The following is a 27,696-nucleotide window of genomic DNA, read 5'->3' as shown; positions in this document are numbered from 1 at the left end:
ACGGGCTCACCCCTGGCTCCGGGGGCCTGGTGGGCACAAGGAATCCGCAGGGACTTGGGTCTTGGTGGGGCGAGTGGGGTCCAGGACGATTTGCCCGGCTGCCCCCATAGCGCCAACAAAGACTGAGCCCTGCCAACCCATCCTGGAACATGGCCCCGGTGCCTCCTCTGCCTCAGTTTCCCCTTTCACATGACTCTCTTGTGCCTTGACTCCTCGCAGGTGCCTCGGGGGTCCTGCAGGAGGGTTCCAGCGGGTTTGGGATGCTCAGTGTCCCCTCTGCCCGCGGGGTCTGGCCGGGCCGGCAGAGCCGGTGCAGGAATGCGGGGCTGGGAGGGTCCGGCTCCGGGACAGGCGGTCCCTGCTGCGGGGGCACTGGGGGCAGTTCGTCCCCTCGGCAGTGGGACGGGGTGAGCCGAGCAGGGCTGCACGTCCAGCACCACCGGGACGACGCCATGGAGCTGCCGTGGGTGCTGCTGGCGCTGGCTGGGATGGGCGCAGCCGCGGACCTGGGTGACTCCCTTGGGGACAGGGCAGAGGGGGACCGGGACCTGGAGGGGTTGCGAGGAATTTGTGCCAGGGAGGGGTTAATGGGGCTGGGCACGGCCGGGGGGTCCCCACAGCAGTGCTGTCCCCCTCGTGCTGGCACCTCGTGCCACCCCCCTGTGCCAGCACTGCCGTGGGTGCGGGCTGGGGTCAGGCTGAGCTGCTGAGCGGTGCAGAACCGGGGGGTCCCGTGGCTCAATCCCCCAGCCCGGCTGCCCTACGTGCCCCACCTGCCCCCCACGGCGCTGCTGGGCAAGGTCACCGCCACCACCTTCGCTCTGGAGAGACCCCGCTGCGTCTTCGACGGCCACGCCGATGCCGCGGACGCCGTTTGGCTGGCGGTGGCCTTTGCCAACGGTGAGCACTCGCTGCCCCGGCCCGTCCCCCCTGTGGCAGGGGACACTGGGGACCCTCACCCGCCACCTGTGCCGTGCAGCATCGGCCGCTTTCAGAAACCCCCTGTCCCGGGCTGACGTGCCCCGGTACAAGCAGCTGCCCACTGCCCGCTCCTACATGACGCTGGAGACGGCGGCGGCCGCTTATTCCTGCTCGGCACCGAGCCCGCCCGTCCTGCGGGTCGGGGCTGACACGGCGTGCAGGGACCAGGGCAGACAGGACCCCTGCAATGGGCCCCTGCCCTCTCCGGGACCCTACAGGTAAGGGCAGGAGCCCCAAAGCGCAGCCGGCCTTGCTCGTCCCCCCGGTGTCACCCCCGTTCCCGTGGCAGGGTGAAGTTCCTGCTGATGGGCTGCCGCGGCCCTAAAGCGGAGACGCGGTGGTCCGAGCCCATCCTCCTGCGCAGAGGTACCTGTGGCACTGCCACCCCCCCGCGGGTCCCCTGAACCTGCCTGGTTGGGGTGCTGGCACATGACATGTGCCGTCACCCCAAAACCTGCGGGGAGAAGTGATCCCCCCATCCATCGCACGGCCCCTGATCCCTCCGTGCTCCCCCTGTCCCCCATCCCTCCTCCTTCCAGCCTCCAGCCCCGGCACCATCGACCCTGCGCCCACTCGCCGTGGCAGTGCCGTGGTGGTCATCGCCTCCATCCTGGCCAGCCTGGGGGCTGTGCTGGCCACCGCCGTGCTGGGAGCCCTGGGGTACGGGGGGCTGCTGGGGGGACACTCGGCAACCCCATCAGCAAAGAAATGGAGATTTTTTTTTAACATTGAAAAAGGCTTTTTATTCTTAAATCGGGGATTTGCCGTAGTTTGCAGGACAAAGGGTCCCTTGGGGGTGGCTGGTGCAGAGCACCGCAGACCCCACTTGACGCCTCTGCTTCTGAATCCCTGCAGTGCCAAGGTGTGGGGCTCCCTGTGCCGCCAGGATTTGGGGACCGACTCCTTCATTCGCAGATCCTACCGGACCCACCACATCCCCCCGGCCCTGCCCCAGCCGCTGCCCCCCGGCTGCGGGTGCAGCCCCCCAGGGCCCCCCAGGGCCCCCCAGCCGTGCCAGAGAGTCACGGAACAGTTCGGGTCGGAAGGGGCTGTACAGACTCGTTTCAACCCGGGCAGGGACACCCTCCACTAGACATGAACTGTCCTGTCAAGTAAAATCTCATTTTACGTCTGCGACTGTCTCCGCCTGGTGTTCAGCCATGCAGGGTGGGACTGTGAAGTTGGGGACCTCAAAAACCACTTGAGGCCCTGGTTTGGTGCCACTTGATGCCGGTGTGGGGGGCATTTGCTGCCACTGGTGGGGTCTGTGGGGCTCATCACCACGGGATATCCCGTGCCCACCGCCCGGGTGAGGGTGGCACCCATCCGTGCCGCAAACGCAGCGGTTCTCAGCACGCTTCGCCGGCGGGCGCTCAAACAAAACAAAACAAAACAAACCAAAATGCTCCCGGGGAAACGAGCCCAACCTGTTTGCCACGGGGCTGCGGCCGCTGCAGGAATGTGGGCGGTTGGTGACCACAGGCGGGTCCCACGGGGACGCGGAGCCTCAGCGCCCGCACTGCCTCCCTCGGCACCCAGGCACCCGCACCATGCTCCCGCTGCTCCTCCTGCTCCTGCCCGCCGCCCACGGCATAGGTGAGTTCAGCCACGGGATGGGCTCGCCATTCCCCTTGGCACTGCCCGCCAGGATCCCGCTGAGCCTGGAGCTGTGGGGCGGCTGATGTCCCTCCCCTGCTCTGGATCCTGTTCTGGGTGTCGCTCTGGCGTCCCTGATATTGATTGACTGGCACGGTGTGGGTTTCTCTGGAGGTCCTCACTGGAGCCCACCAGGACCCCCCTGAACCCGGAGCTGAAGGGCAGCTGATGCCCTCCCCTGTTCTGGGTGCCACTCTGAGTGTCCCTGGTGTCACCCACCCGGGTGCTCCCCCCCTCCTGGGACCATGGAGTGTCTTTGCTTCCCCTTTTAATGAGACGCGTGTCTGAGCCCAGACGTGGGGAGGGAGATCCCAGGGTTCAGCCGCCTCCTGTCGCTGTCCCCACCCCGAGCCCCGGCACCGCTGCCGCCGGTCAGAGCCTCCGTTCCGGGGCTGCAGCGGGGGATCCACACCCTCCACCGCACCCCCTCGGCTTCTCACCGCAGCCCAGCTGCAGTACAGGCCAGTCCTGACCCAGGACCCCCGGCTGGAGGGGCAGATCACCGCCTCCACCTTCGTGCTGGACCAGCCCCGCTGCGTATTCCAGGATTATGGCAACGCCGACATCTGGCTGGTGGTGGCCCTGGACCAGGGTAGGTGGGAGCAACCCAGGACAGGGGGCTTGCAGAGGTCCCTGTACCCCCACCAAGTCCCTCCTCACCCCCATCCCCATCCCTGCAGCCGTATCCACCTTCAACACCAGCGCGGGGCCGGGGACTTCCGAGACCGCATTCCAGAGCTTCCCTGACCCGGTCCGTGCCTACATGACCCTCAATGCCACCCTGGGCCATTACCCCTGTCCCAAACCCGACGGGGAGATCACGGTGCTGCGCGTGGGCAGCGAGACGAGCTGCGCCCAGGATGTTTCCAGACCCACGTGCAATGGCCCCCTGCCCGGCCCCGGGCCCTACCGGTGAGGCTGCCCCCGGGGACTGCCCCTCTCGAGGGCTGCCGGCAGCCCCCCGGCTCACGGCACCCTGGCCAACCTCCTTTCCCATCTCAGGGTGAAGTTCCTCGCCCTGGAGGGCTCTGTGCCCGTGGCTGAGACAGCCTGGTCGGCGCAAATCATGCTGAGGACAGGTACCGCTGCCGGGGGTGCTCGTCCTTCCCCCCGCAGCCGTCGAGGGGGGATATGGGGTGGTCCTGGGCGTGTGGGGTGGTCCCAGGGGGCTGAATGCTGAGTAACAGCGGTTTGGGGTGAGGGCTCCTGTGAGCAGCTGGGGAAACTGAGGTAGGGATCTGCCGCGGGTCGCACGGTGGCAGCGTGTGGTGGCACATTTTGCTGGCACACACGAGCACACCGCCACCCACCCGGAGCCCCTGAGCCTCTCCGGGCTGTGTACCCATGCATCCTGCTCCCCCTCCTCCTGCTCTCTCCCCAGCCAAGTCGCCCAGCAGCGTCTCCACGACGGGCAGCGGGCACAGCGCCGGCATGATCGCCATCACCACCATCCTCTCCATCCTCCTCGCCATCCTCCTGGCCGCGCTGGTGGCCATGCTCGTCTTCTGGAGGTGAGTGCCACCGCCGAGTCCCAACCAGCGTGCTGGGAGCAGAGGGTGACGCCGGCATCCCTCGGTGCCCACCCTCACCCCTGAGCCCTCCTTCCCTCCCCAGCTCGGACTCGTGCGGCGACAGCAGCACCTTCAGCAAGCCGGAGTCGGTGACGGTGCGGCGGTACAACACCCACCACGTGTATGACCAGCCGGCCGCCCGGCTCTGAGCCCCCGCCGCCCCTCCCAGGCTCCCTCCGGGCGGGGGGAGATGTGACCCGCACCGTTCCGTCCCTGCGGGTGGCACCGTTCCACCGCCGTGGGGACACGGCTGGAGCCGCCACCCGCGACGGGGGCGATGGAACAGGACATTAAAGGCTTTTCCGCATGCTTTGTGCCCGGCCTGTGCCTCCCGTTCGTGACTCCTCGATGCCTCCCGCAGCCTCCTGCAAAGCCCCGTGGTCCCCTGAACCCCCACCCTGAGCCCCATCGCTGGCTGGGAGACAGCTCCTGCCCCGGGCAGGGTGCGGCCGGGGATGCTCTGGGGTGGGAGGGGTTGTCACACCCAGCCGGGGCATCAATGTGACCGCTTGGGATGGGGAAAAGTCCCCTGGGTTCGGGGCAGTGAGGGGAGCCTGGGCACTGAAATGCCCCGTGAGGTGGGGGTCGTGGGTGGTGGGGGTGTTTCTCCAACCCCTTTTATCCTACAAAAACTCTTCCTGACCAAGCCCAAAGGAGGGGCTCCCACACCCCGAGATGACTCAATCCATCCCGGGTGCAGCTTGGGTTCCTCTAAGAGCCGTGAGACCCCAAGAGGGGACCGGCACCCCGGGGTGTCCGATCCTGCACTGGGGGTGTCCCTGAGCCCGGCCTGGGGGCTGATCCTGCACTGGGGGTGTCCCTGAGCCCGGCCTGGGGGCTGATCCTGCACTGGGGGTGTCCCTGAGCCCGGTCTGGGGGATGTGGGGGCTGATCCTGCACCGGGGGTGTCCCTGAGCCCGGTCTGGGGGCTGATCCTGCACCGGGGGTGTCCCTGAGCCCGGTCTGGGGGCTGATGCTGCACTGGGGGTGTCCCTGAGCCCGGCCTGGGGGATGTGGGGGCTGATCCTGCACTGGTGAGGATTGGGGGGAAGGGGAAGCTGATCCTGTACCAGCGGCTGGAAGGGACCGGATCCATCATTCCCGATCCTAGAGCGGGGCGTGGGTCTCTGGTGCCGATATCTGGGCTGTGGGTGCCCAGATCCCGCAGCCCGAGTAGGATGAGACCCCTCTGGTGCCCCATCCCGCCGTGCCTAGGGCAGGTGTGTGTGTACCTATATACATCAAATACAAATATTAAAAACCCCATTTTCCCCCGCAGGCACCACGCCAAGGGCAGCATGGCATTGACGCCCCAGCCCGGTCACAGCGCCCTTACGAGGTGTCCTTGTGCCTCCTGGGAGGGGTTTTAGCAACCTGCACCCCCCCGCTGCCGGAGCCGCCTCCGTGGAGCCCGGCCAAGGGAAATCAAGCAAATCCAGCGATTAACTCCTGCCGAGATCAGCGTGGGAGCAGCGGAGGGATGGTTCCATCCGGCAAACCTCCGCCCGACCCCCCGTGCCCCGAAATAAAACCTCTGCTTCCCCCGCAAAGGGCTTCGAGGGCTGGAGGGGGGCATCACCTGCCACGCGTGGCACATGTGGCCCCGAGCGCTTGTGGGGCTGGCACACGGGGAGGCTCGTGGGATGCTGGCGGGGACAGCACCTTGTCCCCTCGCTGTCCCCCTGTGCGGGGGAGGCAGAGGGGCTCTGTGTTCCCAGCGTGTCCCTGCAGTGTCCCCGCGGGGAAAATGCCAAGGACCATCTTGGCCGGCACAGGCTGAGCCCCAGCTCTGGGTGCCGGCCGAGCCCTCCAGCCCAGCTGGGTCTCGCCATGGTGGGGGGGTTCACCGACCCTCCGCTGGTATTTATAGGGCACCAAGCACCCAGAAATGCCACCTGCCCTCGGGTGTGCTGCAGCCGGGAGGGGCAATACGTTCGAAACAACCAAAAAAATAGGTTAAAAATCAATGAAACGGTGGAGGTTTGGGGTGCAGAGCAGCGCGGCCGATGCTGCAGCCCCCCAGGTTCGGGGATCGCGGAGGGATCCGCTGTGGGTTTGGTTCGGGCTGGGGCTGCAGCGCCCTGGAGCCTCGGGTGGTGCCTGGGGCTGGGGGGCACTAAGGGGACAAAGGGGACAGAGGGGACCCCGCGGGGGGACCCCGGCAGCGCGGGGAGCCGGCCCCGCCCACCCCGCACAGGCCCCGCCCACCCACTCAGGCCCCGCCCCCTGAACGCCGATAGCATTACCCAATGAGCTCAGGCTATGCCCCGCCCCTTGCCCCGCCCCCGCGCGCTGATTGGCGGGCGCCGGCGCCGGCCCGCACATGGGCGCTGTGCTCGGGGCCGCGGGTTCGAGGCCGCGCTCGGCGCCGTTTGGCTCCGCTCGGCTCCGCTCGGCTCCGCTGCCCGCCCGCCATGGCCCGGCGCAGCGCCCTCTCCATCCGCATCGTGGAGGGCAGGAACCTGCCCGCCAAGGACATGTGAGTGCCCCCGCGGGGGCTGGGAAAGGTTCGGGGCGGGGGCATCCCGGGAGCGCTGCGGGGTGTCCCCCCAACAGGTCCCTGATGGGGACACCGCCCTCAGGGTGGCCTTAGAGCGTCCTCCCTGCTTTGGGGGCTTGCCCAGAATGGTTTGGCGACCCCCCAAGCAGTGTATGTGGTTTAGGGGCTCACCCCCAGGTGGCTTTAGGATCCCCTTTTGGGGTACCACCCCTTGGGATGTTCCCTCCGGGATGGCTTTGGAGTCGCCCTGCATTGAGGATTCCCCCCAGGGTGGCTTTAGGGTCCCCCTGGGCAGTGTGCTTCCTCTGGGGGTTCCCTTCAGGGTGGATTTGGGGTACCCCTCAGCAGTGCATCTACTTCGGGGGTTCCCCATAGGATGGCTTTGGAATCCCCCTTGCTTTGGGAGTTCCCCCACTGTGGCTTTGGGATCCCCCTTGCTCTGGGGAGGAGCTGGGGGTTTCCTTCAGGACATTTCTGTGTGCCCCCAGCAGTGTTTTGGGTACCCCAAGCAGTGCTCCCACTTTGGGGGCTGCCACGGGGCTGTCCCCACCACAGAGGGACCCTCGCAGGGACCCCCGGGAGCGCGGCAGGACCCGGCACCTCCATCCCCAAAGGAGCCGGGGCTGTCCCGGTGCCGTGTCCCCAATCCCCGCTCCATTCCCAGCCCCGGCTCCATCCCACCTGCCTGAGGACCGGGGGGCAGCCCTGGCTCGGGATTTCCCTCCCAGAAAATCCCGGTGCTCCCCTCATGGCTCTGCTGGCCATGGGGCGGGATGTGGGGACAGCACCGGGGTGTCCCCAGCCGCCACCAAAGCAGCGAGAAGCTGCTGAGGAGCGCTGGGCAGCCGGAAAACCAGCAAAAATCCCTGCAGCCGTCATGGAAAAAGAGGATAAACAAGGAAAGAAACATGACTTTTTTTTTTTTTTTCTCTCTTTTTTTTTTTTTTTTTCTTTTTTTAAATCCCCTGTGTCAGGGCCTGATTTTTAAATCCCTTGGCACAACTCCCCGCCGGAGCTTGACCCAGCACGGGCAGGCTCTGGCTTTCGGGAGCCTCTGGATTTTGGGAGAGCAGGGAAGCTGCTGTAGCACAGCTCCTGGAGCGGAGCTTTCCGGACCGGTGGCTTTGGGACGTGGCGCTGGGCTGGGACAGCGGGGAGGGAAACCCGAGCGCGACCTTGGCCGTGTGTGGCCCCGGCCCCCTCGGGGGATCCGGTTCCCTGGCCTGGCACGGCTTTTGGGATGGCTGCTTTCCTCCGGGGAGTTCCCTCTGCGGGGTGTCCCCGCTGCATGGGCAGCTCAGACCCTGCTGGAGACAGCCGGGGGTGATGGAGCACCCCAAAATCCCCTGGGGAACCTCCAGACCCCACAGGATTATGCCAGGAAAGCAATGGAAAGGGTCTGCCTGTTGTTTTGGAATGCCTTTTAATTTTTAAATTTACTTTATTTAGTATTGATTTTTAATTTTTAATGTGACAATTTATTTTATTTGAATTTTTTTATTATTTATTTATTTTACTGGATTTTTTTAATGTTAGGGTAATAAATTACTCCCATCATTTTTAATTTATTTTAATGCTATTCTAATCCTTATCTAATTCTATTCTATTTTTATTCCAGTATTTTCACTTTTAAACTTTGTATTTCATTATTTATTTTTAAATATTGTTTCTTTCATTTTTGCCCCTTTCCCTTTTTTATTTCTTCATTAATTGTTCCGCCTTTTATTTTATTTTTCTTTTCTTTTGTAATTCTAGTCTTAGCTTTTTATTATTTTTCTCTTTTTTCAGTTATTTTTTTTATTTTTTATTCCCTTTTGCTTTTAAATTTATTTTATTTTCAATACTATCCTTTTTTCTTTTTTTAAATTCCATTTTTCTTCAATTTATCATTCTATTCTTTCTTTCCTTTTTAGCTCTATTGTTTCTTTCCTTTCTAGCTCTATTTTTCCTTTCCTTTACTGATCTATTTTTCTTTCCTTTTCAGTTCGATTTTTTTTTCTTTTCTGATCTATTTTTCTTTCCTTTTCAGTTCGATTTTTTTTCTTTTCTGATTTTTTTTCTTTCCTTTTCAGTTTGATTTTTTTTCTTTTCTGATCTATTTTTTCTTTCCTTTTCAGTTCGATTTTTTTTCTTTTCTGATCTATTTTTTCTTTCCTTTTCAGTTCGATTTTTTTCTTTTCTGATCTTTTTTTCTTTCCTTTTCAGTTCGATTTTTTTTTCTTTTCTGATCTATTTTTTCTTTCCTTTTCAGTTCGATTTTTTATTTAAATTTTTATTTATTTTCCCAGCACCACCCCCCTCCCCAGGGCAGAGCAGCACTGCTGCCCACACCAGTTAATTTTTAATTCCAGCCCTCCGCCTCTCCTTCTCTGCCTGAGGGATGGCTGCGGGTTCCTTCCCCCTTCCCCCAGTCCTCATTTCCTCTTTCCAAAGCCCGGCCTTCCTCTTTTCCAGCGTGCCAGGGTGGGTACCCGAGCACGCCACAAATCCCTTGGCGACATCCCGGGACAGGGATGCGGTGTCCCCAGCAGAGCCGGGATTTCTCCTCATCCAAACGCTGCGGCAGCTCGGGCACGAAAAAACGGGTGGTTTTCTTACCCACCTCTGAATCCCTGTTAAAAAAAAAATAAATAAGCGATGCTTGCGTGGCTTCCCGGCATCCAGGATTCGCGGCTGTGCTGGATGTCCCCACGCTGGGGACAAGGGTTTGTGGCTGCCACCCGAGGCAGCCGCGCGTTGCCGGGCGCAGCTGGAGCGGGCAGCTGTTCCCTCTCCTTCTGCCCGCTCCCGGCATCCCCGATGGTTTGCACAAGGCAGGAAATGTCAGCGTTTTAATGGCACTTCACCCGCGGCTCTCCTTAAAAATCCTCTGGATGGAATGGGAGCAGGAGCCGGAGAGCAGCTCTTGGCAACCTGCGGCACTCCCAGCCCCGCGGGGAAGCGCCTGGGAACGGGGGGGCTGTTGTGGTACCCGGGATGCACAGCCCAGAGAAATCCCTGAGCCCTGTTTAGCAGGGCAGGGAGCTCCCCAGACCCTTTCAGTCCCTTCCAACCCCTTTTGAATCCTCAAAAACCCCTTTCAGTCCCCCTCAAAACCCTTTCAGTCCCCTCCAACCTCTTCTCAATCCCCCAAAACCCCTTTCAGTCCCCCTCAAAACCCTTTCAGTCCTCTCTAACCTCTTCTCAAACCCCCAAAACCCCTTTCAGTCCCCCTCAAAACCCTTTCAGTCCTCTCTAACCTCTTCTCAAACCCCCAAAACGTTTTTCAGTCACCCTCAAGACCCTTTCAGTTCCTTCCAACCCCTTCAGTCCCTCCAAAAACCCTTTGGATTACCCAAAACTCTTTCAATTCTCCCCAAAACCCTTTCAATCCCCCCCAGCAGCTGCCTCTGAGCCTCCCTGGATGTGGGATGTGGAAATCCCTCACTGCCTGGGGTCCCCAAGCCCCCAGCTGTGCACCCTCCCTTTCTCCAGACACTCGTGTCAGCACCCCTGGGGTTGCTGTTAATGAGCTCTCCGTGCTCCAAGCTGCTCTGTGCCGGTGGGATGGGAGCCACAACCTTTCCATGACCTTGGCCAGCCCCCAGGTCCTGGCTCCTCTGTCCCTGGCCGGAGTCCTGACTCCTGATCCTGTTTCTGATGGGCCAGGGCAATAAACTGTAAAACCGTGATTATTTTTTGGCAAGGGTGACTCGGGTTATCCCCAGGGAGGAAGCACGCTCAAAGCATGGTGGTGGCTGCCCTTCCCACCCTCTGCATCCCTGGGGGTGTCCCTAGGGGTGTCCCCATCCCTGTGGGGGTGTTGGGGGTCTGGGGACACTCTGGGGCTGCAGGAGGCTGTTGTGGCCTCACTCGTGGTGTGTGACATCGGGCTGCAGGTGCCCAGAGCTGTTTTGGGGAAAGGGTGGGTTTTGTTTGCTCCTTCCCTTCCTGTATGGAAGTGGAAAAGCCACTTCTGGCAGCCAAGGGGGACACAGCGGCCGGACACGCTCAGGGAGGAGTGTCCCCGGTCTGGAAGCCAAGCCAGGGTCACCCTGTGCTGGCAGCTGTGGCCAAGTCCCCCCGTGGAAGCCTTTGGCAGCCTCTGTACCTCAGCCTCACCCTTTGTCTCCACGAGGTCTCCGTTCTGTGGGGGCTGTCAGGGCTGAAGGCTTTGGTCACACATGGCCACGAGAGTCCTGTGGGCTGGGTGGTGGCCAGGCTGTGGCTGGTGGCACTGACAGAGCTGTCCCTTGTCCTTCCAGCACGGGGAGCAGTGACCCCTACTGCATCGTGAAGATCGATGATGAGGCCATCATCAGGTGAGTGGCCCAGGTCCCTGGCTGGTCCCTAAAACTGCTGGAGCCCCAAACCTTGCTCCTGGCAGGTGTCTCCATCTGCTGCAGGCACGTTATTGATATGATTCTTGTTAAGATCATTATTTATTATTCATTATTATTCCCTACTCTGGTGCTCCTGCAGACACAGAAGTGTCTAACAGCTCATGGCCCCCTTCTCCTATACCCCACCCCTGTGTCTGGCCAGCCCAGAGCCACAGGACAAGGACAGGGATGGAGACTCATCCCTGCTCCAGCTGAGGGCTCCAAACTCTGGGTGCTGCCCCCAGAGCTGGGGAGTACCCCAGAGAGGGAGCCCTGTCCCCACCCTGTCACCAGTGCCACCTGCCCCACAGGACTGCCACGGTGTGGAAGACGCTGTCCCCGTTCTGGGGGGAGGAATACGAGGTGCAGCTCCAGCCTGGTTTCCACAGCATCTCCATCTACGTCATGGACGAGGATGCGCTCAGGTCTGGGCACTCGGCTGCGGGCTCCCTGCATGCTCAGCCCTGGTGTTGACACCAGAGAATCCACAGCTGGCCACGCTGTCCTGGGCTTTGGGACACAGCTGGGTGAAGGGATCTCTGGGGATACTGTCCAGAGGGTGGCTGATGTGCTCCATGGGGACAGACACACCGTGGTGGCCCCAACCCAGGCACCCCCAAAGTGGGGGCTGTCCTACCTGGGCACCAATCCCATGCCATGTCCTGCTTTCCACTTGTGTTTTCCAGCCGTGATGACATTATTGGGAAGGTCTGCATCACCCGGGACATGCTGGCAGAGCACCCCAAGGGTAGGGGAAAGAGTGGCTGGGGGGTCCTAGGGGGGACCCATCTCCCACCCCTTGGGCCAGCTGGTCCTGAGGGCTTCCCCAATGACCTCCTAGTGGGGATCCCCCCTTTTCCCACAGGATACAGTGGCTGGATGAGCCTCAGCGAGGTGGACCCTGATGAGGAGGTGCAGGGGGAGATCCACCTGCGGGTGGAGGTCCTGGGCAGCCAGGGCGGCCGGCGGCTGCGCTGCTCCGTGCTGGAGGCCAGGTGAGAGGGGACACGAGGGTGCCAGGGGCTGTGTGTGCAGCTGGGAGGTGAATCTGAGCTGCTCCATGACTCAGTTTCCCTGGTGTATCCGGTCCTTTGGGTGCAGATCATTCTCCTCATCACCCAGCACGTGCTGGGGGTGCTGGGGCAGGCTCTACCTCATCTGCAGGTCTTTGGGGCATATATCTTGAGATCCCCTGAGAGGGGAGTGGGTGCCACAGGCACCTGTAGGTATTTTGGGAGGTTGCTGGTAAATTCCCCCTCTTCTCGGCAGGGATTTGGCCAGGAAGGACCGGAATGGTGCCTCCGACCCCTTTGTCCGCCTGCGCTACAACGGGAAAACACAGGAGAGCACTGTGAGTGCGGCTTCAGCCATCCCCAACCTGCCAAGGGTGCAGGTGGAGTCAATCCACGGAGATCCCTGTTCCCCAGCATCCCCAGCTTGGTGTCCCTGAGGGACAGACCCACCCAGCAAGAGAGGATGGAGCTGTTGCTTTTGCAGGTGGTTAAGAAATCCTGTTACCCGCGCTGGAACGAGACCTTTGAGTTCGAGCTGGCCGAGCCCGCCGGGGAGAAGCTCTGTGTGGAGGTGTGGGACTGGGACCTTGTCGGCAGGAACGACTTCCTGGGCAAGGTGAGCCCCAAAGCCTTTCAGTGCTGCTGGGTCCTGCCTAGCTGCACACCCAGGCCTCTCCTGCCTTCCCCTCCCAGGTGGTGTTCAGCATCCAGGGGCTGGAAGTGGCCGGGCAGGAGGAGGGGTGGTTCAGGCTGTGGCCGGACAAGTCCAAGCCGACAGAGGACGAGTGAGTTTTGGCACAGGGTGTTGGGGTGTGCTGGGGGTGGTCCTGGTGTCCTCAGGGGGGTTTTCCTGGGAAGCTTCAGCACTTTGGAGGGGATGCTTGGGGTGTTGGGCCACCTCCTGCTTGATGAAGTATCCATCCATCCATCATCCATCCATCATCCATCCATCCATCCATCATCCATCCATCCATCCATCCATCATCCATCCATCATCCATCCATCATCCATCCATCATCCATCCATCCATCCATCATCCATCCATCCATCCATCATCCATCCATCATCCATCCATCCATCCATCATCCATCCATCATCCATCCCTCCATCCATCCATCATCCATCATCCATCCACCCATCATCCATCCATCCATCATCCATCCATCCATCCACCCATCATCCATCCACCCATCATCCATCCATCCATCCATCCATCATCCATCATCCATCATCCATCATCCATCCATCATCCATCCATCCATCCATCCATCATCCATCCATCATCCATCCATCCATCATCCATCCATCCATCATCCATCCATCCATCCATCCATCATCCATCCATCATCCATCATCCATCCATCATCCATCCCTCCATCCATCCATCATCCATCCATCCATCCATCATCCATCCATCCATCATCCATCCATCCATCCATCCATCCATCCATCATCCATCCATCATCCATCCATCATCCATCCATCCATCCATCCATCCATCCATCCATCATCCATCCATCCATCCATCCATCCATCCATCCATCCATCATCCTCCCACCCACCCCGTGCTCCTGCAGGCGCCGAGGCAGTCTGGGCTCGCTGCAGCTCCAGGTGAAGCTTCGGGATGAGACTGTGCTTCCCTCCCACTGCTACCAGCCCCTGGTGCAGCTCCTGTGCCAGGAGGTGAAGTTGGGGCGCCAGGTGAGGGCTCCATGCCCAGCCCTGCTGGAGCAGCCACATTTCCCAGCTCTGTGCTGTGGTGTCTGCCTGCCTCAGGCTGCCACATTATGGTGCCTCTTCCCTCCAGGATGGCCAAGTGCACCTGGTCACCCTCCTGGACGAAACCACCACGGCCGAGTGCCGGCAGGAGGTCGCCATCAACTTGGTCAAACTCTTCCTGGGCCAGGGGTTGGTCAAGGAGTTCCTGGACCTGCTCTTCGAGCTGGAGCTGGCCAAGCCCTGTAAGGCTGGAGTGGGGAATGGAGCTGGAGGCTTTCTTGTCATCTCTTGGGGCTGCAGAACCTTCAGAGGCTTTTGTAGGGATTTTTTTGGGAGTGATGGCTCAGCCATCACACTGTGGAATCTGTTGGGTTCATCCCAGCAATTCATGGGCTGAGGCTGGTGGAGAAGCAGGTGGTTTGAGGTTAGGAAATGCCCATGGCCAGGGGCACAGGGCACAGCCTCTGGGAATGGTTGCAGCAGCTCAGGGATGACCTGTGGCCTTCCCCCAGGCCATGGACCCTCTCCTGTTTTGCAGGTGAGCCCAACACTCTGTTCCGGAGCAACTCTCTGGCCTCGAAGTCGATGGAATCCTTCCTCAAGGTGCCACACCACCCAAAACCAGCTCTTCCCAGGTCATCCTGGCCCTGGGCAAGGATCTCCCAGTTCTTCCCAGGGGAAGAACTGGGAGGGCTGGTGTGCTTGTGCCTCCCCCTGGGGCTGGGAGGCTGGAGAAAATCCACTGGGTGACCCTGGGGGTGTCGGGTGCCAAACCTGTGTCCCATCCCTGTCCCCCGTGTGGTCCCTCGGCAGGTGACAGGGATGCCATACCTGCACTTTGTCCTGGGCCCCACCATCACCCGCGTGTTCGAGGAGAAGAAATACGTGGAGCTGGACCCCGGCAAGGTGGAGATCAAAGACGTCGGGTAAGGGACTCGTGGGGGTGGCAGGGCAGGGGTGGCCCCACCCAGCAGGGGTGACAGTGACGATGCCCGCAGGTGCTCGGGGCTGCACCGGGTGCAGACGGAGGGCGAAGTGATCGAGCAGGGCCGGCAGCACCTCCAGTCCTACCTGGGCGAGCTCCTGGACGCCATCGTCAGGTCGGCCCCGGCGTGTCCCCCCCTGGTCCGCGCCGCGTTCCGCCAGCTCTTCCAGCGCGTCGGGGAGCGCTTCCCGCAGCACCAGGTCGGGCTGGGACAGGGGACAGTGTGGGGTCAAACAGGGACATCCCCAGGGGACGGTGTGGGGTCAAACAGGGACATCCCCAGGGGACGGTGTGGGGTCAAACAGGGACATCCCCAGGGGACGGTGTGGGGTCAAACAGGGACATCCCCAGGGAACAGAGCTCTCTGGGTGTTCAGTGGGGTCCCCTCTTGAGCAGGAGGGCAGCGAGCCCGATCATCAGCCCTGGACAGCGCTGCATCGCTGTTTTTGGGGTTGTCCCATGCTGGGAGAGACCCTCACGTGTGTTCCCCACCCCCTCGGTGGTCACAGCACGCCAAATTTGTGGCTGTCACCAGCTTCCTGTGCCTGCGCTTCTTCTCTCCGGCCGTGATGACCCCCAAGCTGTTCCAGCTGCGGGACGCGCACGCAGACGCGCGGACCGGCCGCACTCTGCTGCTGCTGGCCAAGGTGCGACAGGGGACACCTTCGGGTAGCCTGGCTGGCTGTCGCTGGGGACAGCCGGGTCTCCTGGAGGTGACGCTGCCACCCCCGGGGTCCCCAGGCCATCCAGCTGGTCGGGAACATGGAGCCGGCGGCCGGGCGTGCCAAGGAGACGTGGCTGTCACCGCTGCTGCCCGCCCTGCAGCAGGGCACCGCCCGCATGAGGGACTTCATCACCCGCCTGGTGGCCGCGGAGGAGGACGAGGGCGAGGAGGAAGGTGAGGGGCGGCCGCTGGGGCCCCCCCCGGCCGTGCTGAAAGAGGGGCTGCTCCTTGTGCACAAGACGCGGGGCAAGGGGCCGCTGCTCGCTGCTGCCGCCGGCAAGAAACTTCATTTCTGCCTCACCGGGGAGTCCCTGGGCTTCGGCAAGAGCCCCGGTGCGGAGGTACGGGCGTGCCGGAGGGGCGGGGGGGCGGCAGCGGGGCGGCACCGACCCCCTTTGTGTGTCCCCTCCATCAGCGTATGGGTGCCATCGCCCTGGGCGACATCCTGGCGGCCGAGAAGGTGGAGGAGAAGAGCTTCGGCAGCTCCCACGTCATGCAGGTGGTCTACACGGCCGCGGGGCAGCAGGAGACAGCCTACCTGCAGTGCAAGGTGGCGACAGCGGGGACAGCCCGCGCCGTGTCCCAGCCCGGCCGCTGTCCCAGCCCGGGTCCCTCTGACTGTCCCCAACCCCGCAGTGCGTCAATGAGCTGAACCAGTGGCTGTCGGCCCTGCGCAAGGTGTGCGGCAACAACCCCCGTGTGCTCCGCTCCTACCACCCCGGCGTCTTCCGCGGGGACAAGTGGAGCTGCTGCCACCAGCGGGACAGGACAGGTACGGGGAGGTGTCCCCGGAGCCCCGCGGGGGTGCTGGGGGTCCCCCTTAGGGTGACGCTGCTGTCCCGCAGGGCTGGGGTGTGACCGGACCCGGCACGGAGTGACCCTGCAGGACTGGAGTGACCCCCTGGAGCCCGCGGTGGAGGCTCAGCGCCTCTTCCAGCACCTGCAGGGCCTCCGGGGGAGCCTCAGGTGAGTCCCTGCCTGCGGGACCCCCCCGCAGCTCCCCCGCGGCCCCTTCCCCTCCCGCCAAGGGCCCTCTCCTGCCCCTCTCCCCAGGGAAAAGTACTGGGAGCTGCTGGAGCCGGAGCACGCCCAGAACGGGCCCCGGGGTGAAGGTAGGTTTGGGATGGGGGGGGGTCGGGAGATGTCCCCGGGGCTCACAGGAGGCTGTGGTGGTTTGGGGGTGACCCCAGGGGAGCCGTGGGGTCTCAGTGTCCCTCTCCCCTCCGCAGACGCTCCCCTGCCCGAGGGGCTGTGCCGGCTGCTGGCGGTGCTGGCGGAGCTGGAGCGCTGTCACCGCCGGGCGCAGCCCCCGGAGCCGCCGCTGCCGGCGCTGCTGCAGCTGCAGACGTGAGGGAGCCGAGCTCCAGCCCGGGCAATAAAGGCACTTCGTACCCTGCAGCCGCTGCCGTGTGTCTCTTGGGATGTCTCTTGGGATGGGGGCACTGCCCCGGGCTCTGCTGCTGCTGCCAGTAACGCTGGTGACATCTCTCAGGGTCCTGCTGCTGCCATTTCTGCTGGCCCTGCTGCTGCTGGCGGTTCTGCTGGTGGCAGCCCTGCTGCCGTCCAGCCCTGCTGGTTCTGCTGGGGGCCTATTGCTGGCAGTGGTGGCATCCCTGGAGCCTCTGCTCATGGCCCCGCTGGTGCTGCTGGTGGCACTGGTGCGGTCACCAATGTCCCTGCTGGTGCCAGCTGCTCACCGCGATGGTGTCTCCAGTGGGGACACCGCTGATGGTGTCGCTGGTGTGTTTTCTCCTCATGCCACCGCTGATGGCCGCAGCGGTGGCTGTTGCCTGGGAGCCCCCCGTGTCTCCGCTGCCGTCCCCAGCCCCGCTGTCCCCGGTCCCCCGCTGTCCCCGGTCCCCCGCTGTCCCCAGCCCCGCTGTCCCCGCTGCCATTGCCCACAGCGAGTCCTCCCGCCCGCCTGGGGGCGCTGTGGGGCCGCTGGAAGCAGCGAGCGGGCGGAAGTGACGTAGCGGAAGTGAAGCGGCGGCCGCCATAGCAACGGCGGGATGAATGCTCCTCCGGCCTTCGAGTCCTTCCTGCTCTTCGAGGGCGAGAAAAAGTGAGGGCATACCCACGGGGCGACTAAATAACCCTAATTAAACCGCGGTGGGGGGGTGGGGGGAGGTATCCCGGGCCTTTCCTTCATCCCCCCGCTGTTCCCTGGCCCGCACGGGTCGGTGACATCCCTGTACCCCGTGATGATCCCCCAGGATCACCATCAACAAGGACACCAAGGTGCCCAACGCCTGCTTGTTCACCATCAACAAGGAGGACCACACGCTGGGGAACATCATCAAGTCGTAAGTTCCAGCGGGAAGGAAGTTTCGGGGGAGGTTTGTGGCTTTCCCGGCCTTCCTTTCACCGGTTTGGTTTTTATTATTCCGGTTGCAGGCAGTTGCTCAAAGACCCGCAGGTGCTGTTTGCAGGGTATAAGGTCCCACACCCTCTGGAACATAAAATTATCATCCGTGTCCAAACCACGCCGGATTACAGCCCCCAGGAGGCTTTCACCAATGCCATCACGGACCTGATCAGTGAACTCTCCCTCCTGGAAGAGAGGTTCAGGGTAAGGGTATTTATTTTTATTTTTTTTTCCTTAAAATTATTTGGGCTTGTTGTAATTAATCAAAGGGGTCGTGTGTCTGAAAGCTGCTGGGTTTTAGGGTTGTGAATTAATTCAAGTCACCCTCCTTGTGCTGTTCAGCTGCTGTCAAAGCATTGGCAGAGCCTGGCTGTTCTTAAGTGCATTTGTATTTTCTTTTATTTTCTTTTTTACTTCTCTTGACAGAACTCTGGGTCTATATTTTCACTTGCTTCATTGATTTAGCCCCTGAATTCTGGGATTTTATCTGCCTAAAATATTGCTCAGACAAACTCAGGGAGACTGTGACTGAGGTCGTACCTCTGATGTGCTGGGAAAAGGCACCAGGGCACCCATTTGTAAATAAGATTTTATTTTAATTTCACTATCATTTATTCTGGTTGCTGTAGAGATTTCCACTGTGGGTTGTTGTGATTCCCAGAAGAGTCAGGAATGATTAAACATCCAGCTCAGTAACAACTCTTGTCTCAGCATGTGTATTTTTGCTTTTCAGGTTGCTATTAAGGACAAACAAGAAGGAATTGAATAAAATACTCCCTTTGGAGCAAGGCTGTTACTTCTGAGGCAGAATGATGTGTCTGTTATTGGATGAAATATTTAAACCTCCATTCATGGCAAATATTTTCCCCCTTGTCCCACTTCTGTTTAATTTTTGACAGCAGCAATATTTTGAGTTTGGGGTTTGTTTCTTTTCATAGTTGACAGGCACTTTGCCAAGAGAATAAATGTCACGTTGGAGTTGGTGGATAAGTCATTAAAGTGATTTTTAGTTTTCTAATTGGAGCCTTAAAGCAAATATTTGTCCTGGGCTGTTGGGGAGGTTGTTGTGGGTACAATTCCAGCATGAGAAGCTGCTCAGTGACAGCTCTGGATGAACTCTCTGCTTTTCCTGCCAAAAACTCCAGGCACTGCCAGCTGAACTGGTATTTTGTTTTATTAACTGTCATCTCTATAAAACAAATGCACAAATTGTGAAAACTTACAGTAAAAGAAACCGGATGTTTACAATGAACTGATGAGTTTAACAAACTCTTAACCTTAGTTTTGTTTTTTTTTTTTGTTTTGTTTTGTTTTTTTTTTCTCTCCATCTTGCACATAAAGCTGGTCTAGAAAACGCTGATGGGCACATGGGTAACAGTCACTAATACTGCACTAGGTCAAAGCACGGGGGTGGAACTGTGGCACAGGGAACTATGACTTCTTCCAGATTGCTGTTATGTTCACACTGGTCAGCACAACAAGGTAGGTGAAGGCAGGGTCTGCTACCACGTTGTTCACCAGGATTTCAGGAGGCTGCTCCCCGTTCACCCGGAGCTCTGGCCACTTGAGGATCTGTGGGAGAGCAGAGGGGGTAGTGGAGTGTCTTAGGCAGAGGATCTTCCTTTTTCTGAGGGGCTGGTGGAGCTGTGGGATACACTAAAGGGCCAGGGTTTAGCACACAGGGGCTTGAGCAGGGAGGGACAAGTGAAAACAGCTGCACCTCAGTCCCAGAGGAACTGACTGGTTAGCATGGCAATGCACTTCCAAAGAAGACCTGAGGAATCACAGAATGGTTGAGGTTGGAAAAGACCTCCCAGAGCATCAAGTCCAAGCTGTGACCGAGCAGCACCTTGTGCAGCAGAGCTCTGGGTGGCACCTCCAGGGATGGCAGTGTCTTCCACTACCTGAACAACCCTTTCAGTGAAGAAATAATGGAACACGGGGTCACTTCAAGCCTAATGTAGCTCCAGACCAGTGGGTGAGAGCCTTTGGAGTGTTTGTGATTGTCCTTTCAGAGGGACAGGCAAGGGAACTGACTGCCCAAAAGAGAATCATCTCCAGAGGGAAATACTGGGCAGAAGAAGGGTGAGTGAGCACAGGGAAGCAGTGAGCCCTTTTCTGCCAGGGAATGTTCACTCTGGCTTCCCTCCCTGGGGGATGTGGTGCCTGCACACCTGTGCTTTTGTGCTCCTCAGTTTAACCACCACCATTTTTTTAAGGCTCTTCTAGGAAGAGCTGCAGGGGTGACAGGTTTGCTTTGCAGCTCCTCATTCCTGTCCCAGCCTTGACCACGCTCTGGAGATTGCATGTTCTGGGATCAGCCTGCTCAGGAGACTGGGATCAGGGGTGGAAAGGAGGCCCAGAGAGCACCTCAGACCTACCTGTGTGGGAGAGATGCTCCGCTCCGAGCGCTTCCCCTTCGCAGAGCCCCAGGCCGTGGTGTAGCTGGAGAGGTCGTACATCCACACACTGCCATTCTCATCCCCACAGAACACGTACTCTTTTGCTGTGAGAGCAGAACAAAAAGCTGGAAAATGAGTGTGGAGCTGGGAGTCTGTTCTGCTGTAAAGCAGAGCTCCAGGAGAGCTGCAGGATCTCAATGAAGGGTGCCAAATTTCAGCAAAATTCCCTTACTGGCACAAAAATATGAATCGACCTTGCTCTGAAATAATTAATTTGAAGATAAAGCAGCTGTCTTTAGTGTAGAGAAGCTAGTGATAAATGCTTTGGGATTACTCCTGATATTTTTTAGACTGGTTTTGGGAAGTGCTGACTGGATCAGGTTTGTTTGTGGTGTTATTTCCAGCCAGCTGGTGCTGGGCTGAGGCCGTGCAGTGCTGGAGCTGCACTGCAGAGCTGCAGAGGGGAGAGCAGAGCTCTCTGATGGGCTCTGAAATCCAGGCCTCTGCCTCCAGCTCCAGGCTGCTCCCATGGATCAAAGGAGAGCCAGGAACAACTGGGAAAAGCATTACTCAGGAAATGAGTGCTCCCACCTGGGCAGGTGCTGAGTGTCAGGTAGGACATGTCTGTTGTGGACCACTCCAGCTCAGCCAGAATAACTGCAGACATTGTCCGTTGGCATCCTTTTCCCTTGGCATCAAAAGACCTGCTCCAGCTCCACAAGTATATGCATCCTGGTTTGGAGCTCTTGGAAACTAGGGAAGAAAGGAAAGGAGAGGCTGAGGCAGCTGCTGGGAAGCAAAATGCATCAAGACAGAGGTGGTCCATCCAGAATATGAATTTCAAGCCATGGGATCTATCCAGCAGTAACTGTTTCCACCTGCTTTACCTTATTTCAGGATAACTGGAGGCTGCAGAGAGATTTTCAGTGCTATGCTTATGTTCCTGAGCTGCAGAACAAGCATAAGCTATTCAGAAAGAGCCAGCCTGTGATGTGAAACCTCCAGTTCTCCTGAAAAAAACCACTGTTGCCACCATGCCTGGAGCAGAAAGGGACTCTCCTCCTTTCCAGACTGGCACTGCTTGGCCAAGTGTGCTCTCAGGGTTGTGTCCATCTGATTTCTGGTCCTGTCCAAGCATGGGTTTGCACTCTAGGTGACAATTTTTGGGAAAGACAAGCAACTCTGGGAGACAACTCCATCCTGTGCAGCCCCCACAAAGCTAAAGAGGCTGTCACACCCCTTTCAGCCCCTCTGCTTGTCATGCTGGCTTCACCCTGCACATGCTGAAGTGCCCCACTGGTTTTGGGATTGTGTTTATACTCACCAACAACATCATCATTGAGAAAAGCCAAACCATCAACCCTGTGAGATGTTGTCACGCCTTCCTCATCAGGAAACTGGAATATGGCTTCAAAAGGCCTAGAGTAGGGGAAAGGGTGAAATGAGCCAAGTCCTGAACAGCCAGCAGTGAAAGGGCACCCTGCTGCAGAGCCCAGAAGGAAATCTGTGTGTTAGTGAGTCTCCTGCCTAGCTCAGATGAATTCTCACTTGAATTCACACTTTTGCTTACCTGGGTTTATTAATACAGCAGATGCCTGTTTGCTCAACAGATTGTTGTTTCACTCCATCCTGCAAAAGCAGGCATCAGGACATTTGTCAGCAGGGCATGACTTTACTTGCTTCTCCCTTGTAATTTTGTCCTGAGCTCTCACAGGGTGCCAGTTTCCTGGGTTACCTCACGTACCAGGAACAGGGGAGGCCTCACTGTGAGACTGGAAATCGATCCAAAAATTTACACTCCGTTACACTACCTGGAGATGACACACCCTTAAGTTTTGGGGTATTGGATTACACTCCTGCCAGCCTTCCTGCAAAGGAGCCTGCAACACCTGCAGACTGCAGCTTTAAACAAGCTCTGAACAGTCCTTGAACATCATACTCCTATTTTTTCTGGTCACTTTGGGAAGATAGGATGTTTTAAGTTTGGTGGGATGTGCTGCTTTTGCTCTGACCTCCTCAGAAATCAAGCTTTTGCTAGGACTATCCCTTCTTGTTATGGAAAGCAAATGCAGACCTCCAGCTTGTGGTTCTCACCTGCTTTTTTGTCCTTTATCCAGTTTTATGTTCCAGGCAAAGCAGCCATCTTCACAGCCTGCCAGCAGGTACTGCTCTGGGCAGGTGGGGACCAGGGCAATCCGTAGGGGGATAGAAGCTGTTTCCAGCACCAGCAGCTGACTGAAAAAAAGAAAAAAAACAAGCAGAGAACAAGAAGTGCTGCTGTGACTGACAGTTACAGGCTCTTGGAGTGGCCACATCTGGTTTTTGAACCCTTACCTTGCTTTGAAATTGTAGTCACAGTCTGGAATCCCAATATCCCAGAGTGCAATTCGCTTGTCATAGGATGCAGCTGTGGGACACAGAAGAGAAGCAGTGACACTGCTGCTCATCTGGCTCTTCTCGTGCTAGCTGGCAACTCTGCCTGAGTCACAGTCACCCTCTAAGGTCATTAAAGCACAGCAGCAGCCCCAGAGGCTCCTGGCCCAGCACTTCCCACACACTGTCACACATGCACAGTCAGTGTGTGTTTGTGTTCTCATCCTGTGCTCTAAGAGGGGCAGATAAAACAAAATTTGTTTCCTGGTGTCCATTATTGAGTTGTGGCTTCACAAAGTTTTTAGTTAGTGGCCCATCTGAGCTCATTTCTGGTCAGGGCTCCTGGTGGAATCTAAAGTAAGAGCTCCAACCTCTACTGTCAGGCAGACTTTATTCCACATGTCCATGGCTTACTGTGTTCACACCCATAACAGCTCCCACTGGGAAAGTTAGGCACTGACAAAGGGTGAGAAACATCACTGGAAACAGAAACAGTTCTAACAGATTACTCTGAGTAACCTGGACCCTCATCAGATGGCAGCCCTCAAATTCAGAGTTTGTTGGTGTCCCCTCCTCAAAAAGGATGCAAATAATGTCCCTTAATTACTCTAAATTTTTCTGTGAAATATAATGAGTCTTGCTGTCCACACCATTATATGGCTGTGCTACCAACCTCCTTATCCCTTTCACCACCCTCCTTATCCTTTTCTCTGCTTCTCCTTTTGGCACTCCTGAGCTTGTTCCTGAAAAGTACCCCCCATTCTTAAAAAAAAATTCCTCTTGTAACGGTTCATGTAACACTCTAACCACTCCAGGATGTGGGCAATTGTAAGCAAGAGAAACAATGTGCTGTGGAGTGCAGGTGTGGCCTGAATGGCCCTGTACCAGCTCACTGTACAGCCTGACAATGCAGCTGCAATTTGTAACATGATGGTTCATTAGCAGTCCATGAGCCACAGCCTCTGTGGGCCCTACTGTGTGGCAAAGCTCTGCTTGACATCAGGACCTGAATAGAAATCTCAGATGAGGCATAGAACTCACATAAAAAAAATCAAAATCAATTAAGTACATTGTTGGATAAAATGAAACCAAACAGCCCATAATAGGCTGCTGTGCTGGAGGGGAGCCCTGCCACTGCCTGGCTCCCAGCTGCCTTCTCTGCTATTCTTCTTACTCATCCCCGTGGAACAGATCCACTACTGGGCTCGTTTGTGGCTGATGTGTGTGTGACAGCCACCCTGAGAGCCACCAAGGGAGAAACAGGAGCTGCTGCACCTCAGCTGAAGAGCCAGGCTCTGGCTGAAACAAGCTGCTCCTGCTGGAGATTGCTGCCACAGGACAGTAACAATGTTCACCCCCTAACACCTGTCTGTGCCTTTTGTTCATGTGTCCCTGCATGCCCTGCTGACAATTCCCCTTGTTAAGAAAGTCCTGACTTTTCCACATCAGAACTAAAACTAGGGATTCTGAAGCTGACTTACTGAAGAGGTGAGTCTCTTGGGTTGGGCTGAAGCAGACAGTAGCAATGGGCTTTTTGTGAGCCTTTATCTCTCCGTAGCAGAAGTCGGCTGCCACATGGATCAGTTTAACAATCCCTCTCCTCCCCGCAGCTGCCAGGATGTTGTGAGCTTTCTTGCGGCTGTCGCTGATTACCATCGTGAGGGTTGTCCATGCAACGCTGAAGAACTCCTGGGACAGGAGGAAAACAAGACTGAGGTGACAGAGAACAGCCAGCAGGGTGGTGGCTGTTAGCTCAGAGAAAAGACGACTGTCACAAGTGACACTTACTACTCAGACCTACTCAGGTGAAATAACATGACTATTTAAGATGGAGCATCAAAACACAAAACAGCTCTCAGAAGAACATAAAATAGACAAAGAGGATATTTATTCCTCTTTGCTGTCAAACAGGCTCAGCAGCCAGACACATCTGTATGAAGACTGGCAGGCTAATCTCCAAAACTAATAAAAAAATAAACCCAAACCAGGCTAAAAGGATAAGCAAGCAAAGTTTACTGTCTATCCTCATCCTAACATCTGTCCACACTAACATTTTCAGACTTCTTTGTAATATATATTATGCATGTGTGTAATTATTACAGGTTGTGGTATTCCCATTCAATGTTTACCCTTCCCACTTGCAACCCACCTCTGTAGCCACTTTGTACTTTTTCAGCACCGTCCCTGTCTCGCAATCAATCAGACAGACAGATTCCCCTCCACAGGTTGCCACGGTTCTGGAGGAGCTCACAATGGGATCTGAAAGAGGAAAAGAATGGGTGAGAAGTTCCCAGGTTCAGGGATAACACACGAAGACTGCAGCTTATCACTGCCTGGTGCTCTCCCAGTCTCCTGTCTTCAAAGTCAAAGGAGAAATATGTAAGCAAGTCTCTTCCTGACAACGGAGACTACGGCTTGAAAGAGCAGGGGTCTAAGGCATGGAGTCCGCTGGGATTCCAGAGCCAGGTGGTTCTGGGAATCCTGCAAACCTCTTTAAGAGCTCACCTTTCCTGGCTCCAGAGTCTAGCACCGGCTCGAAGACACCGGACCAGAGCTGCGTTTTAAAATCCTCGCGGCTGTTGCCTTTACTGTGACACTGAAGAAAATGCAATGGCTCTGCACTGACATCCTCCTACAATAAACCATCCACATTTAGAAAATTCATTCCCCTGACACGCTCTGTGATTGCCTTGACAGAACCCTCTACTGAACACAGCAATCTGAGTTAAACTCAAGTATTTTTCAGCCCTTCTGTGCTATTGAGAACAGGAGAGACTGAGGTGCCACAACGCTCAAGACTCCTAAAGCAGCAGGGAACTGTTTAGCAAAGATGTGCCCAGCAGACCCCAGCAGAGAACCCCATTTCCTATAGCAGAGAAACATGAAAAACCCTTTAGATTCCCACTGGCCTGAGCTGAGGGGGAAACACCTTTCCCCATGCAGCCACTGGTTTGAGCTGAGAGCAAGGCTTGCCAGTCCCATTTCTAAGCACAGACTTTCAGTGCACCACCTCAGAGCGCTGGTCCATCCATCCCCCAGAGGGGATCCACTGGGGTCTCCTGGGGAATCCTTTCTCTCCCTTGATGCCTCTGAGAGATTTAAAACAATGACAAAAAAAACCAAACCAAAACTCACAATATATTTGGCGAATTATGAGCTCCAGGCTGTGCAGAGCTCTGTAGAAACCTGAAGGCAGCTCCTCCCACTATAAACCAAGAGGCCCAAAGCCAGGCCCAAGGGGGCTGATAGATGTACCTTGCGCTTGGAATTCTTCACGGGGGTCAAGGTAATCACGCCGTTGTCCTGCTCCTGGCTTTTCTGTTCCCCTGTCATCTGGCTGGATCTTCTGTTGCTTTGCCCCTTGGGAAACTGCTCCCCATTCTTCTGTGTCCCTTCAGCTCCCTGCTCAGGGGTTGTCTCCTTGGCTGGTTGGTTTGATGTTCTTGGTTTATCAGGAGCTGGGTCATCCTCCACACGACTGGATTTTTTGGGATTAACTGCAGCTTCCTCCTCGGTGTTCGCCTTGGTCTTGGACCTCTTGTTTCCAGGGCTTGATTTTGAATGATTTCTTTTCCTCTTGCTGGGTGTTACTGTGACCTATAAGGCATGTTGTTATGTTGTCAGGTTCTGCAGAAGGTTTTTAGCACTCCCAAGATGTGCAGATAATTTATATGTCAAAGATATTAATTATTCAAATGCAAGTACCCTCCCACACTTACAGAGTGGGTTCCAGGAATCAGAGAGCCCAGAGCTGCAGGGTTCCTAGAGGCAGAAGGTAATGAAAACCACACAGCCAGCCTCCTTTTCAGCTCCCTTCCCCTGTCTCAGTTATTTGCAATTTACATATGGTGTGGAAAAACAAATCTGGCCTATGGACCACAGGGGTTCAGTCTGCAGCCGTTTCCAAGCAGGCAAACACCAGCAGAGTCTGGCTAGGCATCAGCCCAGGTCTCTAATTAAAATATCCCTTCCTAGAGGAGGAGTGTGTAGGACTGCACTCATGAAATGTTTTTGGTCCTCTATGAGAATGGAAACTCTCTGAGGGAGCAACCCGACCTTCACATTTCTGGGAAAGCTTCAATCTGGCTGTAAAGAAGAAGCCTGAACTGTTGGATACAGGCTGGATCCTGAGACTGCCCCTGTGGTTACCAAAGGGTCATAAATATGAACTGACAAAAGCTGCTGAATTCCCAGGAAACAGAGAGAATATTGCTAATGTAACTGGAAAAATCACCTACCTGAGCCACGTTTTCTGCAGCTTCTGTGGGGCTTTCTGTGCTTTCTTCCTCATTCTCATCTGCCTTTTCCTCTGGTTCGGTATCAGAGTTTGACTCCAGACCTAGTGAGTATGACAGAAACTCTTCTGCAATCATTTTCACCTGGGAAACAAATATGTGGATACGTTAAAAAAAAAAAAAAAAGAAGGAAAAAAAGCCACAGCATGTCAAGCTCTGTCAAACTCAGCTTTGCTGAGTTTTTAATATCTGCTCCCATTATTCTGTGTGAATTTCACAAGTGGTGGTGGAGTCCCCAGCTGACATTACATGACCCAAGAACTTCACTTTGTCATGGGCATTCAGAGTACACAGCTGTGGAAACAACAGCACAGCAACAGAACAAGACAAAGGAGAGAGATGGAAGCCTCAATTGTGTGTATGAACATACAAATAAAACAAATGTTACAAACTAAATGGTGTCTTTCCCTGCTGGGATCAACTACACTTCTGTCATTATCTTTTCTCTGTCATGAAGAGTAAAGGTTACCATTAAATTAATTTGCTAATAATTAAGTATTAAGGATACTGCAGTTTGATTAATTAGTACAAGTATCATCATTGCTAATGAATTAAAAAACAATGTTTAATGACATTTCATCTTGGTGCACATTTAGTCCTGGTGCTTCTATAACTGCTTAACAAAGCAGTGAAGAAAGACAAAAAGTGATACCACTAGTCAGCTAGAGCACCCAAATCCATGGAGTGTTTTAATCCAGTCCATGCAGAAGCAGGAGCAGGGTCCTTGCCTGGAGAACAGGAGGGTGAGTGG

General features: G+C 56.8%; 5 protein-coding genes across 7 annotated transcripts in view; 4 read left to right on the top strand and 1 right to left on the bottom strand.

Annotated features, from left to right (window-relative positions):
• The first annotated feature begins 452 nt into the window (after nt 1-452).
• Nucleotides 453-2,074, top strand: LOC147649608 (uroplakin-3b-like). The gene is made up of 6 exons (XM_086860046.1): nt 453-510; nt 751-900; nt 980-1,199; nt 1,271-1,347; nt 1,521-1,641; nt 1,837-2,074. The coding sequence occupies exons 1-6, from the start codon at nt 453-455 to the stop codon at nt 2,072-2,074; spliced, it is 864 nt and encodes a 287-aa protein (XP_086716172.1).
• A 403-nt stretch (nt 2,075-2,477) lies between these two features.
• LOC111945502 (uroplakin-3b-like protein 1) lies at nt 2,478-4,515 on the top strand. Its single transcript, XM_023948172.2, has 6 exons — nt 2,478-2,577; nt 3,083-3,229; nt 3,318-3,549; nt 3,640-3,716; nt 4,019-4,148; nt 4,252-4,515. Exons 1-6 carry the CDS (start codon nt 2,532-2,534, stop codon nt 4,355-4,357), a joined length of 738 nt encoding a protein of 245 aa, XP_023803940.2. The 5' UTR covers nt 2,478-2,531; the 3' UTR covers nt 4,358-4,515.
• A 1,975-nt stretch (nt 4,516-6,490) lies between these two features.
• On the top strand, nt 6,491-16,908 carry LOC111937930 (ras GTPase-activating protein 4-like). Its single transcript, XM_086859585.1, has 20 exons — nt 6,491-6,687; nt 10,953-11,009; nt 11,381-11,494; nt 11,756-11,817; nt 11,935-12,064; nt 12,339-12,420; nt 12,567-12,698; nt 12,776-12,867; nt 13,660-13,783; nt 13,890-14,043; nt 14,340-14,404; nt 14,615-14,727; nt 14,800-14,986; nt 15,296-15,433; nt 15,528-15,851; nt 15,926-16,060; nt 16,147-16,282; nt 16,356-16,476; nt 16,564-16,622; nt 16,740-16,908. Exons 1-20 carry the CDS (start codon nt 6,623-6,625, stop codon nt 16,859-16,861), a joined length of 2,412 nt encoding a protein of 803 aa, XP_086715711.1. The 5' UTR covers nt 6,491-6,622; the 3' UTR covers nt 16,862-16,908.
• Nucleotides 16,909-16,920: 12 nt separating this feature from the next.
• On the top strand, nt 16,921-19,127 carry POLR2J (RNA polymerase II subunit J). The gene is made up of 4 exons (XM_023939150.2): nt 16,921-17,572; nt 17,724-17,813; nt 17,905-18,079; nt 18,609-19,127. The coding sequence occupies exons 1-4, from the start codon at nt 17,520-17,522 to the stop codon at nt 18,642-18,644; spliced, it is 354 nt and encodes a 117-aa protein (XP_023794918.1). The 5' UTR covers nt 16,921-17,519; the 3' UTR covers nt 18,645-19,127.
• LRWD1 (leucine rich repeats and WD repeat domain containing 1) overlaps nt 19,032-27,696 on the bottom strand; it is a 15,770-nt gene continuing 7,105 nt past the window's right edge. For all 3 annotated transcript variants that reach the window (XM_086859586.1, XM_023939148.2, XM_023939149.2), the window contains exons 6-16: nt 26,889-27,029; nt 25,906-26,247; nt 25,156-25,282; nt 24,800-24,909; nt 24,132-24,339; nt 22,612-22,684; nt 22,372-22,512; nt 21,602-21,696; nt 20,869-21,030; nt 20,257-20,381; nt 19,032-19,447 (exon numbers count right to left, since the gene is read on the bottom strand). In XM_086859586.1, coding sequence (XP_086715712.1) covers nt 19,307-19,447; nt 20,257-20,381; nt 20,869-21,030; nt 21,602-21,696; nt 22,372-22,512; nt 22,612-22,684; nt 24,132-24,339; nt 24,800-24,909; nt 25,156-25,282; nt 25,906-26,247; nt 26,889-27,029 — 1,665 coding nt within the window. In that variant the 3' untranslated portion in view covers nt 19,032-19,306. The remainder of the gene's footprint in view (nt 19,448-20,256; nt 20,382-20,868; nt 21,031-21,601; nt 21,697-22,371; nt 22,513-22,611; nt 22,685-24,131; nt 24,340-24,799; nt 24,910-25,155; nt 25,283-25,905; nt 26,248-26,888; nt 27,030-27,696) is intronic.

Source organism: Cyanistes caeruleus, chromosome 21, assembly GCF_971803275.1.
Source record: "Cyanistes caeruleus chromosome 21, bCyaCae1.hap1.1, whole genome shotgun sequence".
NCBI lineage: Eukaryota > Metazoa > Chordata > Aves > Passeriformes > Paridae > Cyanistes > Cyanistes caeruleus.
Note: the sequence above shows the minus strand (reverse complement) of the source record. Positions and strands in the feature narration are given on the sequence as shown.